The 10,750-nt window shown below is 39.8% G+C and overlaps 2 protein-coding genes and 1 pseudogene across 4 annotated transcripts; 1 reads left to right on the top strand and 2 right to left on the bottom strand.

Annotated features, from left to right (window-relative positions):
- Positions 1–103: 103 nt before the first annotated feature.
- On the bottom strand, positions 104–4,085 carry LOC137719036 (ATP-dependent 6-phosphofructokinase 6). The gene is made up of 13 exons (XM_068458396.2): positions 3,524–4,085; positions 3,358–3,404; positions 3,222–3,261; positions 2,926–2,988; positions 2,688–2,825; positions 2,392–2,550; positions 2,214–2,267; positions 1,872–1,940; positions 1,659–1,788; positions 1,221–1,486; positions 922–970; positions 660–814; positions 104–505 (listed from the first exon to the last, which is right to left on the bottom strand). The coding sequence occupies exons 1-13, from the start codon at positions 3,632–3,634 to the stop codon at positions 302–304; spliced, it is 1,485 nt and encodes a 494-aa protein (XP_068314497.2). The 5' UTR covers positions 3,635–4,085; the 3' UTR covers positions 104–301.
- A 2,057-nt stretch (positions 4,086–6,142) lies between these two features.
- Positions 6,143–7,634, top strand: LOC137719069 (profilin-3). Of its 2 annotated transcripts, none has more exons than XM_068458399.2 (4): positions 6,143–6,392; positions 6,761–6,898; positions 7,139–7,281; positions 7,397–7,634. In XM_068458399.2, the coding sequence occupies exons 1-3, from the start codon at positions 6,270–6,272 to the stop codon at positions 7,271–7,273; spliced, it is 396 nt and encodes a 131-aa protein (XP_068314500.2). In that variant the 5' UTR covers positions 6,143–6,269; the 3' UTR covers positions 7,274–7,281; positions 7,397–7,634. The 2 variants fall into 2 exon arrangements, with proteins under 2 accessions (XP_068314500.2, XP_068314499.2); XM_068458398.2 differs by having other exon boundaries at positions 6,145–6,392; positions 7,394–7,634.
- Positions 7,635–7,838: 204 nt separating this feature from the next.
- Positions 7,839–9,939, bottom strand: LOC137719020 (pentatricopeptide repeat-containing protein At3g62890 pseudogene; annotated as a pseudogene). The gene has a single exon (XR_015956810.1). The product of XR_015956810.1 is annotated as a pentatricopeptide repeat-containing protein At3g62890 pseudogene (transcript).
- Positions 9,940–10,750: the final 811 nt, after the last annotated feature.

Below are 10,750 nucleotides of genomic sequence, written 5' to 3'. Positions count from 1 at the left end.
ACTGCCTCGCGATTTCTACGCTTGCCATGTAGTAGAGACAGTCCGATAGATTTTTGGAAATGAAAGAAATGAAAGTAAATAAAATTCGAGTTCAATACTGATCTAGCAAAATGAAGTTCTGATATACGCAAATCGTGGAAACAGAAACCAACCGATACATCGTTTTTTTTCGTACAACTTGTTTAATTGAAAACTTTCAGATACAAGCAAACAATCAATGCTCGATATATATTAGAAGTCAAAATTTGAGCTTCCATCATCCGAAATCTGGGGATGGTAAAGGGAAGAGCCACGTGTGTTTTCATGACATGCTGGGGATGTCTTTTGTTGCGAACTTGCTATCTTTACAGTTTTCCCCATCCAACATCTGAGTTGGAGGATCTTCATCTTCTTGGATTTCGGTGACATCTTTGGGGTTCAAGAAGCTCGGCTGGTTGGTTGAAGAAAGGAGTCGCGCCCACATCCTGTCAGTAATCACAACCTTGTTCTGCTTCTCTGTAATATGCTGCACATCGAAAATCAAACAGATAAATCACTGATGGGTCTTAATTTCAAACTGTCGGATCAACATTTCTATTGAGATAAAGAGCATGAAATTTAAGATGCAGTTGAAGGTGAAAATAAAGAAACGATGACAACGTAAGAGATGAGAAACCTACATTGAAAGGAATATAAGAATGCCTTCCATTGACAGGCCCACATACAAAGCCTGTGTACCCTGCCATTGCTCCATGAACCGCACTTTGAGCAAGGAGTGTGCAGTAGACGTTGTCGGCTGCATTGCTTGGAATAGCCCGGATCATGTACGTAGGATCTGGAAAAACAATTTGACTGGTTAGATGCTATTTCAAACTTATTTTTGCTGAATTTTTGAATGGGGAAACAGAAACAACTAAAGGAGGCAAATCGAGCACCGCTGACCTATATACTTAAGATTAATGGCGAGCTTTTGCTGCCTTCCAAAGTGACTCTGAAACGTAAGCAAACAACAGTTAACCAAACAAAGGATGTTTAAATAGATCATCAGTAAGATATCTGCATCAGCCCTGAGCTCCTCAGTTGCCAGTCGGGGATGAGATTTTACTTGCAAATGGAGAGTGACAAGGAACTTTAATGACAGTAGATTCTCAGATGGTCAAGACTCAAGAGAGAGTTGATATGATGTGCAGAAAAGAAAACAGGGAGAGAAAATAAAACCGAGAAAAGATTGCGAGGGATACCTTTATCCTCTCAGAAATCCATAACCCAACATCTTGAAGTAGCTTGTTTCCTGAAGCATCCTGCTGGTTCATAGATTGCAAGCTCTCTGACAGAAGATCTTGTCCTGCACCCTCAGCTATCACAATAACCATATGTCCATTTTCTTTGAGTCGTTTTTCAATGTACTCAAAAAGTCCACCTTTTCCTTCAAGATAGAAGGGGGACTCTGGAATCAAACAACAGTCGACATCTCGACTGGCAAGTGTAGCATACATAGCTATGAAACCTGCATCAGGAAGTCCAGTTTAAGTGAAAAGCTGTAAAGGCTGGTACCAAAACATAACTAGTATGAACAAAATTCTGTAATTTCTTCCCAATTAAATTTCATCCATTAGGATCTACATTTGCATGAGTCTGTGATATTGAAACATCTATAGGCACAGAATGAGAATATTTACCACTGTAGCGTCCCATTAGCTTCACAACACCAATACCGTTCTCAATACTTCCAGCTTCAACATGAGCTGCATTAATGGCACGTTGAGCCTCCTCAACTGCAGTATCAAAGCCAAAAGATCTGTCTATAACCTGAATGAAGAAAATAAAATTACTACCTGAAACAACAAAAGCAGAAACCAAAGTTAGAATCATATGTTCTGTATAATAAGTACCGGAATGTCATTGTCTATGGTTTTTGGAATTCCTGCAACAGAAACTTTGAGGCCACGCCGCCTAATTTCCTGCACAATGAGAACTAAACTGCTAAAGAAATAGTTGTGACATGAGAACAATGACGAACGAGTAAATTCTATATAACTTAAACTTCAATAGCAAAGAAACAAAAGAGATTGTAACATACAGATCATCAAGACAAGTCAGATACAGTTACACAAGGAGTTATTCTTTTGTAAGAGAAGCCACGATCATTTAACATTGGCCTCAGTTATAAAATTCAAGGCGGCACCTTTCTGCGATATATCAAACTTTCATTGTTTCGGGGAGAGTAGTTTTACCTCATATATGACAGCTGCTCCTTTTTGAGTTCCATCACCTCCAATTATGTAAACCTGTATCACAAAACGCATGCCATGAGAATTCGTCTCTGTACCTTGGCTTTGTGATATTATGTTTGAATTTACTATATAAAGTTAATACGATGCAGAACGATAGTTAAAATGAACAAATCCTTACATGATTAATTCCACGATCCTGAATGCTGTCAACTATCTTTGCAGTATCATGTCCTCCTCGCGACGTACCAATGATGGTACCGCCACGCTTGTGGATGTCATTGACAACCTTGGGTGTCAAGGTAATGGTGTTTCGGGCATAGAAACCCTTGTATCCTCCCTGATATATGTCAATGTAGAATTTGTTAGTGAGACGTTATACTCCTATCTGTTTTACAGAAGCAGTTTCAGGCTATTTCCTTTCTCAATGTCAAAAAACATATTGAACCTCGAGACTATATCAATGTAAACACTCACGTCTATCCCAAGTACTTTCGAGACACCATACATGTGATAAAGTCCACACACAATTTCCCTGATCACCGTGTTGAGCCCCGGGCACAAACCACCACATGTTACAATACAAGCATGAACTTCAGCCGGGTTGAAATAAACCTGAACCAAACCAAAACACAAATCCATGTCACTCAAATACAATGCACATTTCTTAATATTGTTACTTCAGCAGCAATTCAGACAGCAAAAAATGTGATACCTTCTGGCGTGGTCCTGCTCGCCGGAAGTGTGTCCCTCTCGGACTATCCGTGTGAACAACAATCTATAAACCAGAGGAAAACCATAGCATTTCAAGCTCACATACACAAATAACAACCGAGCGCAAAAAACTATTAAATAAATATATAAAATTACAAAAGATTAATTAAAATTGCATGATTAAATAATACAAAATTTTAAAACAATCTGATCTACCCTACACTCTATATAAAATTACAAAAAACAAATTTGAGAAATATGAATAATTTATTAAATTTAAAAAAAAACAGTAATTACCTTTTGAGCAACGGTGTCATCCACGTTAACAAAATACTGCCTAAAAAAAAGTAACATCATAAAAGAGTCAGTCTTTTGCATTGAATCAAATACCAAACAGAAGCAGAAATCATGGGTATGGATTAAATTTACGTACTTTACAACTGAATAAGCAGGATTGAATCGCAACGGATTGGGATAAGTCTGCACCCGCAACCAAACACCCCAAAAAATCAATTAAATAAATAAATAAATAAAATAAAACGAAAATGTAGATAAAAAAATTTTGAATTTAGAAAAAAGGGCGAGCGAGGAAGCTTTACAGGAAGATCGGACAAGTAATCGGAGAGATGGGGGACGTCTTCGAGCACGTAGCCGAAGTCGCCCTTGACCACCTTCATCTGCACGTTTCCGGGCGGATTCGAATCGCCCATTTGTAAATTTTTTATCTTTTTATTCTCTGACGGAAAACGTATGTAATTCGAAGGAAGCAGAAAAAATATCAGAGTGTACGAACAGAGGAAAGAGGGAAGGAGATTGGGGTTGATATGGTAAATTGGAGCGTGTGGAGGGGTATTTATATTCCGCAATGATTGTGCCCGCGAGTGACGGAGGGGGTAGTAAAATATCGGAAATGTGTTGACGCTCGTTACGGGGAAAGCGACGGCGTCGCGGTCAACACGAGCGATGCAGTTTCCGGTAGGCAGAAACAGGGGCGGGATTTTAGTGGCGGCTTTATTTTTTGGGCCGGAGGTTTATGTGAGGATCCGATACCAGGTTTTCCGTACGAAAACGGGGGGCGGGTTTAGTTAGCGGTAATTGTCCACTTTCGGCGGAAAGAGATCCTTCCCGGATCTCTCCTCCACAACCCAAGCATTAAGGCCTTCTTTTTCAGCTCAGATTGTACTGACTATTTCAGTCGGATAGGATAAATAATCGTCGGATAGTACTGATTAAATTAGTCGGGCGTTTGGTATTGTATCGGATTAATTTATACATCGAATAATACGTCGGACTATAATAATTTTTTTTAATTCACAATAATTGTTGTTAAAATTAAAATAAAATAGGAAAAAAAAAAAAAAAACAGGACTCTTCTCAGTCGCATCTTCCTTCTTTACCATCTTCCCCGTGCATCAATCCCACCTTCGGCGACCGATTGCAGAGGAGTAGCGGCCAGGGTCAAGAACTCGGAGCCTATATTCGAATTCCTGTCCCCCTCCTTGTCGGAGCCCAGCTCCCTTCCTCATTGGAGCCCAAATCCGAATTGATATACCCCTCCTCGTCGGAGCCTAGCTCCCTTCCTCATCGTCCTTCTCGTTGTCGGAGTCCAGATTGGAAGAATTTGAATCATCATCTTCCTCGGAAGAATTTGTTGTCAGAAATCAAAGGCAAACAGAGAGGTGGGAGGTGTGTGTGCAAAGAAGGAGGGAGGAAGAGAGAGAAAAAAAATAAGATGGCGACGAAGATGAACCTGGAAGTAGACGAGAGATAGCAGGCGATGTGAGAGAGTTGAAGGAAAGTGCGTGAAAGAGGGAAAAAGTGAGCTAGTGTGAGCGAGAGAGATGCACCTAACTAAATAATACAGAGGTTTGGGATGGGATAAACAAGCGGGTGTGAAGGGGATAAAAAAAGTGGGGCCGGATTAAATAATCCAGTGCTTATTTAATAAGAAGCTCACCAAACATCCGCTTCGTATTATTAGCACTATTCAGTGGTCTTATATGGCGTGCCAAACAAGGCATCGAACATAAATTTGATTTAACGGTTAAAAACAAAAAAGTTAGTAAAATTTTTTAAAAGTTATAATAATTTTTAATTGTTCGATCAAATTTCAAAGGTTCAGATTACTTGATTCTTGAATTTAAAGGGAGAGATTTGGAGAGAATCTCTTTCCACTTTCGGCATCCTGGTTTTTGAACTAGGTGGTTTTTAAATGGTGTATAAATTAGACACGGTAAAAATTTAGTGGCCAAGGAATAATGTAAAATTATCATTTTTTTTAAGTTAATACTGGAGTTTGAGCAAGTAGTTTATGACTCAATTGGTTAAGAGTATTTGTTTATGCATCTAATATCTTGTATTTGAATATGTCTTTTTGTAGTTTAGATGAATTTAGTGTATATTATTATATCGTTTGTCAAGAAAAAAAAACTAGATAATTGAATTTCATAACACTCAATTACGATATTACTTAATATAGAAATAAGATACTGTCTTTTCTTTTTAGGTTAAAAGTTGTTTGTTCTGAGTTTTTCAATCACTGCGTTTGAAGAGGAGGAATTCAAACTCAAAAAAAAAAAAAAAAAAAAAAAAAAAATGTAATGACATGAGATCTCAATTGAAAATAAATTAATTTTCTTTTACTGCGGTCAAAATAAGTTAAGCATCTAATCTCTACTAATTAATAAAATACTCATTATTGATCAAAATTTTATGAAATTATCAGATTAACTCTTTAATTAAAACAGAACATAAATAAGAAATATGGGATAAAAATGTAATTTCACATAACCAAATTTTACTTTTTTTTTTTCAAAGCCTCACTAACATGTAATTCTAACATATCTTTAAAAAAATAAAAATAATAATAAAAAACTTCTTACTCCTACATTTTTTATCACTATCTTTCTCTCTCCTTTTATTTAAATCATGGAGTGTATAAAGAAGGCCACCGACGTTGTTTGCTTTTTTCCTTCTTTGTTTAAATCTAATTTTTTCGAATATATGTAAATTACAATGTCCCGGTACCACATGAGTAATGCTTTCCAAAATTAATCAATTTGGCCCACCACATAATTAGACCGACAAATATAAGATGGACGTGAACCCAATAGAAAAGACATGGACCCGGTTCACACTGGATTCGGCAAGAAATCAATATGATACACTAACAGACAACTCACATCGCGCCACGTGTAACCTTTTTTGACAAACCCGCGAGGGAGGGAGGCAGCCGAGATACTCATCTTCCATTCCCGTTGGATTCCAGAAACTTCCCTCCTTTCCACCGCAAAAGCATTCAACGCCTGACCACAGAAGAAGAAGATCAATCAGATTCACGGAACGATGTCGTGGCAGCAGTACGTCGACGACCACTTGATGTGCGATATCGACGGCAACAGACTCACCGCCGCCGCTATCCTCGGCCAAGACGGCAGCGTTTGGGCTCAGAGCGCTACTTTCCCTGCGGTTCGACTCTCTTTCTTTCCTTCGTGTTTGTTTCGCTGTTTAAGTTCTAGATTTACTTCGTTCACTGGATCTGATCGATTTCGAAAAGTAGCTTTGTCACTGACTGGTTCGGTCGATCGGTGTCTGAAGCGTATGATTTGTACTTGATAAAGAATTGATGAACTTAATTGAAGTGTTTATGTGGTTTTTGATGTGAATGTGATTAATTTGGAGGAATCGGTTCTTGATTTGAATCAATTTAAATGCTTGATTGATTTACTTTTACTGTGTTACTGTTTGGATTAGAGTGTGAATCGAAATGCTCAGAACAAATTGGTCGATTTTATTTTTTGTTAGTTTTCAGAATTTGTTGTTGATTGTTGTTATAGTTTAAGCCTGAGGAGATTGCTGCAATTCTGAAAGATTTCGACCAACCCGGAACGCTTGCCCCAACCGGATTATTCCTTGGTGGGACCAAGTATATGGTGATCCAAGGTGAACCCGGCGCTGTCATTCGAGGAAAGAAGGTGAGGAGGTTTTAGAATCCTGCTCTTATGTGATGATGCCATAGATACTATTATGCAGAACTCATTTGTCCCATGAATGTCGTTTTGATTGATTGCGGTTGAGTGTTGCTACTGCCTATAGAATTTTGTGTCGAAGATGGGGGATCTGGAAACCACATAATGCCGCTTTATAGGTGCAGATGTTTGATTTGTTTTTCTCTGTGATATTTCTGTTGACGTGATGTGTCTAATATATGTCAGGGTTCGGGTGGAATTACCATTAAGAAGACCAGCCAGGCCCTGTTAATCGGTATATACGATGAGCCTTTGACTCCTGGGCAGTGCAACATAGTTGTGGAGAGGCTGGGAGATTACCTTATCGAGCAGGGTCTCTAATTGCTTCGGTGAGTTGATTCTCTCCCCAATTGTCTGCTCTTGCTGTTTTCATTTCCGGGGTTTTGGAGACGGGGTTTGCATCAACCGCAATTGACATTGTTTTCATCTTTTGTTTGGCAGTAGCTAGTTTATTTGAAGTTATGGTGAACTTGGTTTGAAAACAAAGTTGTTGCTGCTTGGGATGTGATGGATTTTATGTATGAAAACCGTTTGTCTTTGCGTTATGGGATCTCTGGATATGGATTGTCGTGAATGATAGCGTTTTAATTTTGCAATTATTATCCAGCAAAGTTATTTTCTTCCTTTCACCGGAAACCATATGTAAGTGGTGTCGTTATCAATGGAAATGCCTTGTGTGAAACTGGTAGTTGCACCAAGTTTTTTGGTTTCTCGGAACATGAGTTGGGTGAAAGACACGGGAACAGGAAACATTTTTGCCTTTTCATTGTTTGACTGAAGATAGTGACCACTTTTGAGTAAGCTTGTGCATTTCCACCAAAATCTGAACGGTTTTGGAAGCCGTTCGGTTTTGAATCCAAAACCGAAATTTCGAAATCTGAAAAAATTCCAAAAAAAATTGAATGGGAATCGAAATGTTTCCGAATCCAATCTGAAATTATCGGTTTGCTATGACCCCTCAAACTCTATATTTTAGTAAACGCAGTGAAATTGAAAATCAAATGATTTCATTTCCCATTCGTAGGAGGTAAACATGATGTTTCCCTTTGCTGCATCCCATAATCCAGAGAACTTGTTACTGCTTAACAATCTCCGCTCAACACTAGCTACCAGTAGTCATTGCAAGAACACTTCCCATCTTTGAAATGGTGGAACCGACTGCGATCGCGCACAACAATCTCTCGCTCAACAATTTTAGAGATTAGTTTCGTTGCATCGTGGCAATCGTGACAAACTCGCAAATTCTTCACGATTCGAATTGTGGTTCCAGGACTGGTACTAATCAGCCCGAATGCAATCGCTAGCCTCTCGCTGTGAACCAATAATGCATCCTCTTTCTCTTCTTCATCGATATTATGTAGGACTAAATCCGTCTTCGGTTTGTACCCAGCTAGCTTCATTTTCCTCCTTAGTTCTCTAATCATCGAATATATCTTGTCCATCTGAGGATGCGACAGGTCTCCCATGAAGAACTCATGAACTATGTTGTCCACCTCTATCCAGCTGCATCCAGGTGTTTTCGATACGCCTTTATCTCGCATTTGCAGCCTACATCTTGCTGCATCGTCTAGCCTACCCATTGACGTATACACATTAGCAAGATAAACATAGCTTCCAGAATGATCGGAATCTAGTTCAAGAATACGCTGAACTACACGTTCCCCTCTCTCACTATCTTTATAAATCCGGCAACCACCTAGCAATGCTCCCCAGACTATAACATTAGGCCGCATCGGCATTGTGTTGATCATATCCTCTGCTTCAATAAGGCGGCCGGCACGACTGAGAAGATCAACCACACATCCATAATGCTCAACCTTGGGAAGGATCCCGTATGCTTTGGCCATCAAATCAAAATACTCAAGCCCATTATCGACCAAGCCAGCATGTGTACATGCTGTCAACAATCCCATAAAAGTGATGTCATTTGGCTTCTCCCCATACTCAATCATTTTGTCGAAACACCCGAAAGCTTCATCAGCATGGCCATTCATGGCCAATCCAGTGATGATAATGCTCCAAGATATCACATCTCTCTCATGCATCTTGTTAAAAACTCGTTTAGCCTCAATTATGCAGCCGCACTTCGCATACATATCCGCCAATGCATTCCCCAAAAACAGACCTAATTCCATCCCATTCCACCTTATAAACCGATCAATCCACTTCCCTAAGTCAAGAGCACCAAGGTGAGCGCAAGCAGACAGCACACTGATCAGCGTAACATCATTTGGCGTCACCCCACATCGCTGCATTTGCCTAAACATCTGAATAGCCTCAGCATACATCTCATTCTGTGCATACCCCGCAATTATTGCATTCCAAGACACCACATTCCTCTCCGGCATCTCATCAAAAAGCCGCTGAGCCACCTCCAACTCACCTGCCTTCGCATACGCACTGATCATAGTCGACCAAGAAAACAAAGTCTTCTCTTCCATCCCATCAAACACCCACCTAGCCTTCTCAACCTGCCCACTCGAACAATACCCGGAAACCAAAGTGTTCCAGGAAACAACATCTCTCACAGACATATCATCAAACAGCTTCTGGGCAATCCCAAAATTACCCAACTTGAAATACATATCAGTAAGCGAATTTCTAACAAACAGATTGGATTCACACCCGTTTTTCAAAACAAAGCAGTGAACTTTCTCGCCCTCCGCCACTCGTGCAATCCCGGCGCAGGCCTTGAGCACCGAAGTGAAGGTGTACTCGTCCGGGTCCGGGGCACCCGGCGAACCCAATTGCCGATTGAAAAAATATATCGTGTTTTGCCAGTCATTGTTTTGGGCGAATGCTTTGAGAAGGGCGTTGTAGCAGAAAATATTCGGCATTTTGAGGGGATGGTTAAATATGAGTGCAGCGTGGCGGGTGTTGGCGTGGGCGGCAGAGACGCCGATGAGCTTGACGGCGATGATGTTTGGGTCGATGGAGGGGATTGGGTTGGTAAGGAGTTGGGCTTGGATTTGGTAGAGGTGGCGCATTGTAAGCTGGGTGGCGCATCTTAGCAGGAGGTTGGTGAGCTTGGGGTGGTTGTGCGGGTAGAGAATAGCCAGGGTGAGTTCGGACTGAGTCGCTAACTCGTTTGCTATGCGAGCGAACTTTCGGAGAAGACGACCGTTATATTTTTGGAACCGAAAAAGAGAGTGAAACAAAACCAACCAGCCTGCGCGCTTTGGGCCTAAAGCCCGTATTTTATCAAAATTTCATCGTAGGCCTATACCAAAGCCTGACTTATTATCGTTTATGAGATTTGGATTCAAAATCTCTTATAACATTATGAAAACTAAATGCTCGTAGATGAATAATACAATTCTTATTTGTGAAATTCAAACAAAGCAAAGACTAACTTAGATCTACCGAACCCAAACCCTAAGTAGAGCTATTTTTCATTATTTTAGACTAGAGATGCGATTTGGCCCAACGTGATCCTTTTGCGAACTTGATTCAACTTGACTCATTTTTTATCTTGTTCTGCCTGATTTGCGCGACATCTTAACTTTTTCTTTTGCACTTACATTGAAATGAATCCACAAAACCCTTTTGCATGTGAGAAGACTCGCCTACATTGTTGCAAATAAATGGTCAAACATATAGGTTTTACATAAAAATGGTCAAATTAAGATTCAAATTATATATATTTTATGCGATAGGATAAAGAGTTGAACGTAAGAACTTTTTTATTCGGAAAACGATTAGAACTATAGAAACTTCAATTCTCCAATAAGAAAGTAGATGATTTAAATAGACTGAAAATTCTAAACTCTAGAGTACATCAATGTTTGACATGCACAA

The sequence above is a fragment of the Pyrus communis genome, chromosome 15 (genome assembly GCF_041283825.1).
Source record: "Pyrus communis isolate YQ-2024b chromosome 15, ASM4128382v1, whole genome shotgun sequence".
Classification (NCBI taxonomy): Eukaryota; Viridiplantae; Streptophyta; class Magnoliopsida; order Rosales; family Rosaceae; genus Pyrus; species Pyrus communis.
The sequence above is the reverse complement of the archived record's forward strand: the minus strand, read 5'-3'. Positions and strand labels throughout refer to the sequence as shown.

Coding starts and splice junctions, on each gene's coding strand:
- LOC137719036 (XM_068458396.2), bottom strand. CDS start 3,634: ATGGGCGATTCGAATCCGCCCGGAAACGTGCAGATGAAGGTGGTCAAG. Junction 3,405..3,523: donor ATTACTTGTCCGATCTTCCT/GTAAAGCTTCCT, acceptor TTGCGGGTGCAG/ACTTATCCCAATCCGTTGCG. Junction 2,989..3,221: donor ATGACACCGTTGCTCAAAAG/GTAATTACTGTT, acceptor TCTGGTTTATAG/ATTGTTGTTCACACGGATAG.
- LOC137719069 (XM_068458399.2), top strand. CDS start 6,270: ATGTCGTGGCAGCAGTACGTCGACGACCACTTGATGTGCGATATCGAC. Junction 6,393..6,760: donor AGAGCGCTACTTTCCCTGCG/GTTCGACTCTCT, acceptor TTGTTGTTATAG/TTTAAGCCTGAGGAGATTGC. Junction 6,899..7,138: donor CTGTCATTCGAGGAAAGAAG/GTGAGGAGGTTT, acceptor AATATATGTCAG/GGTTCGGGTGGAATTACCAT.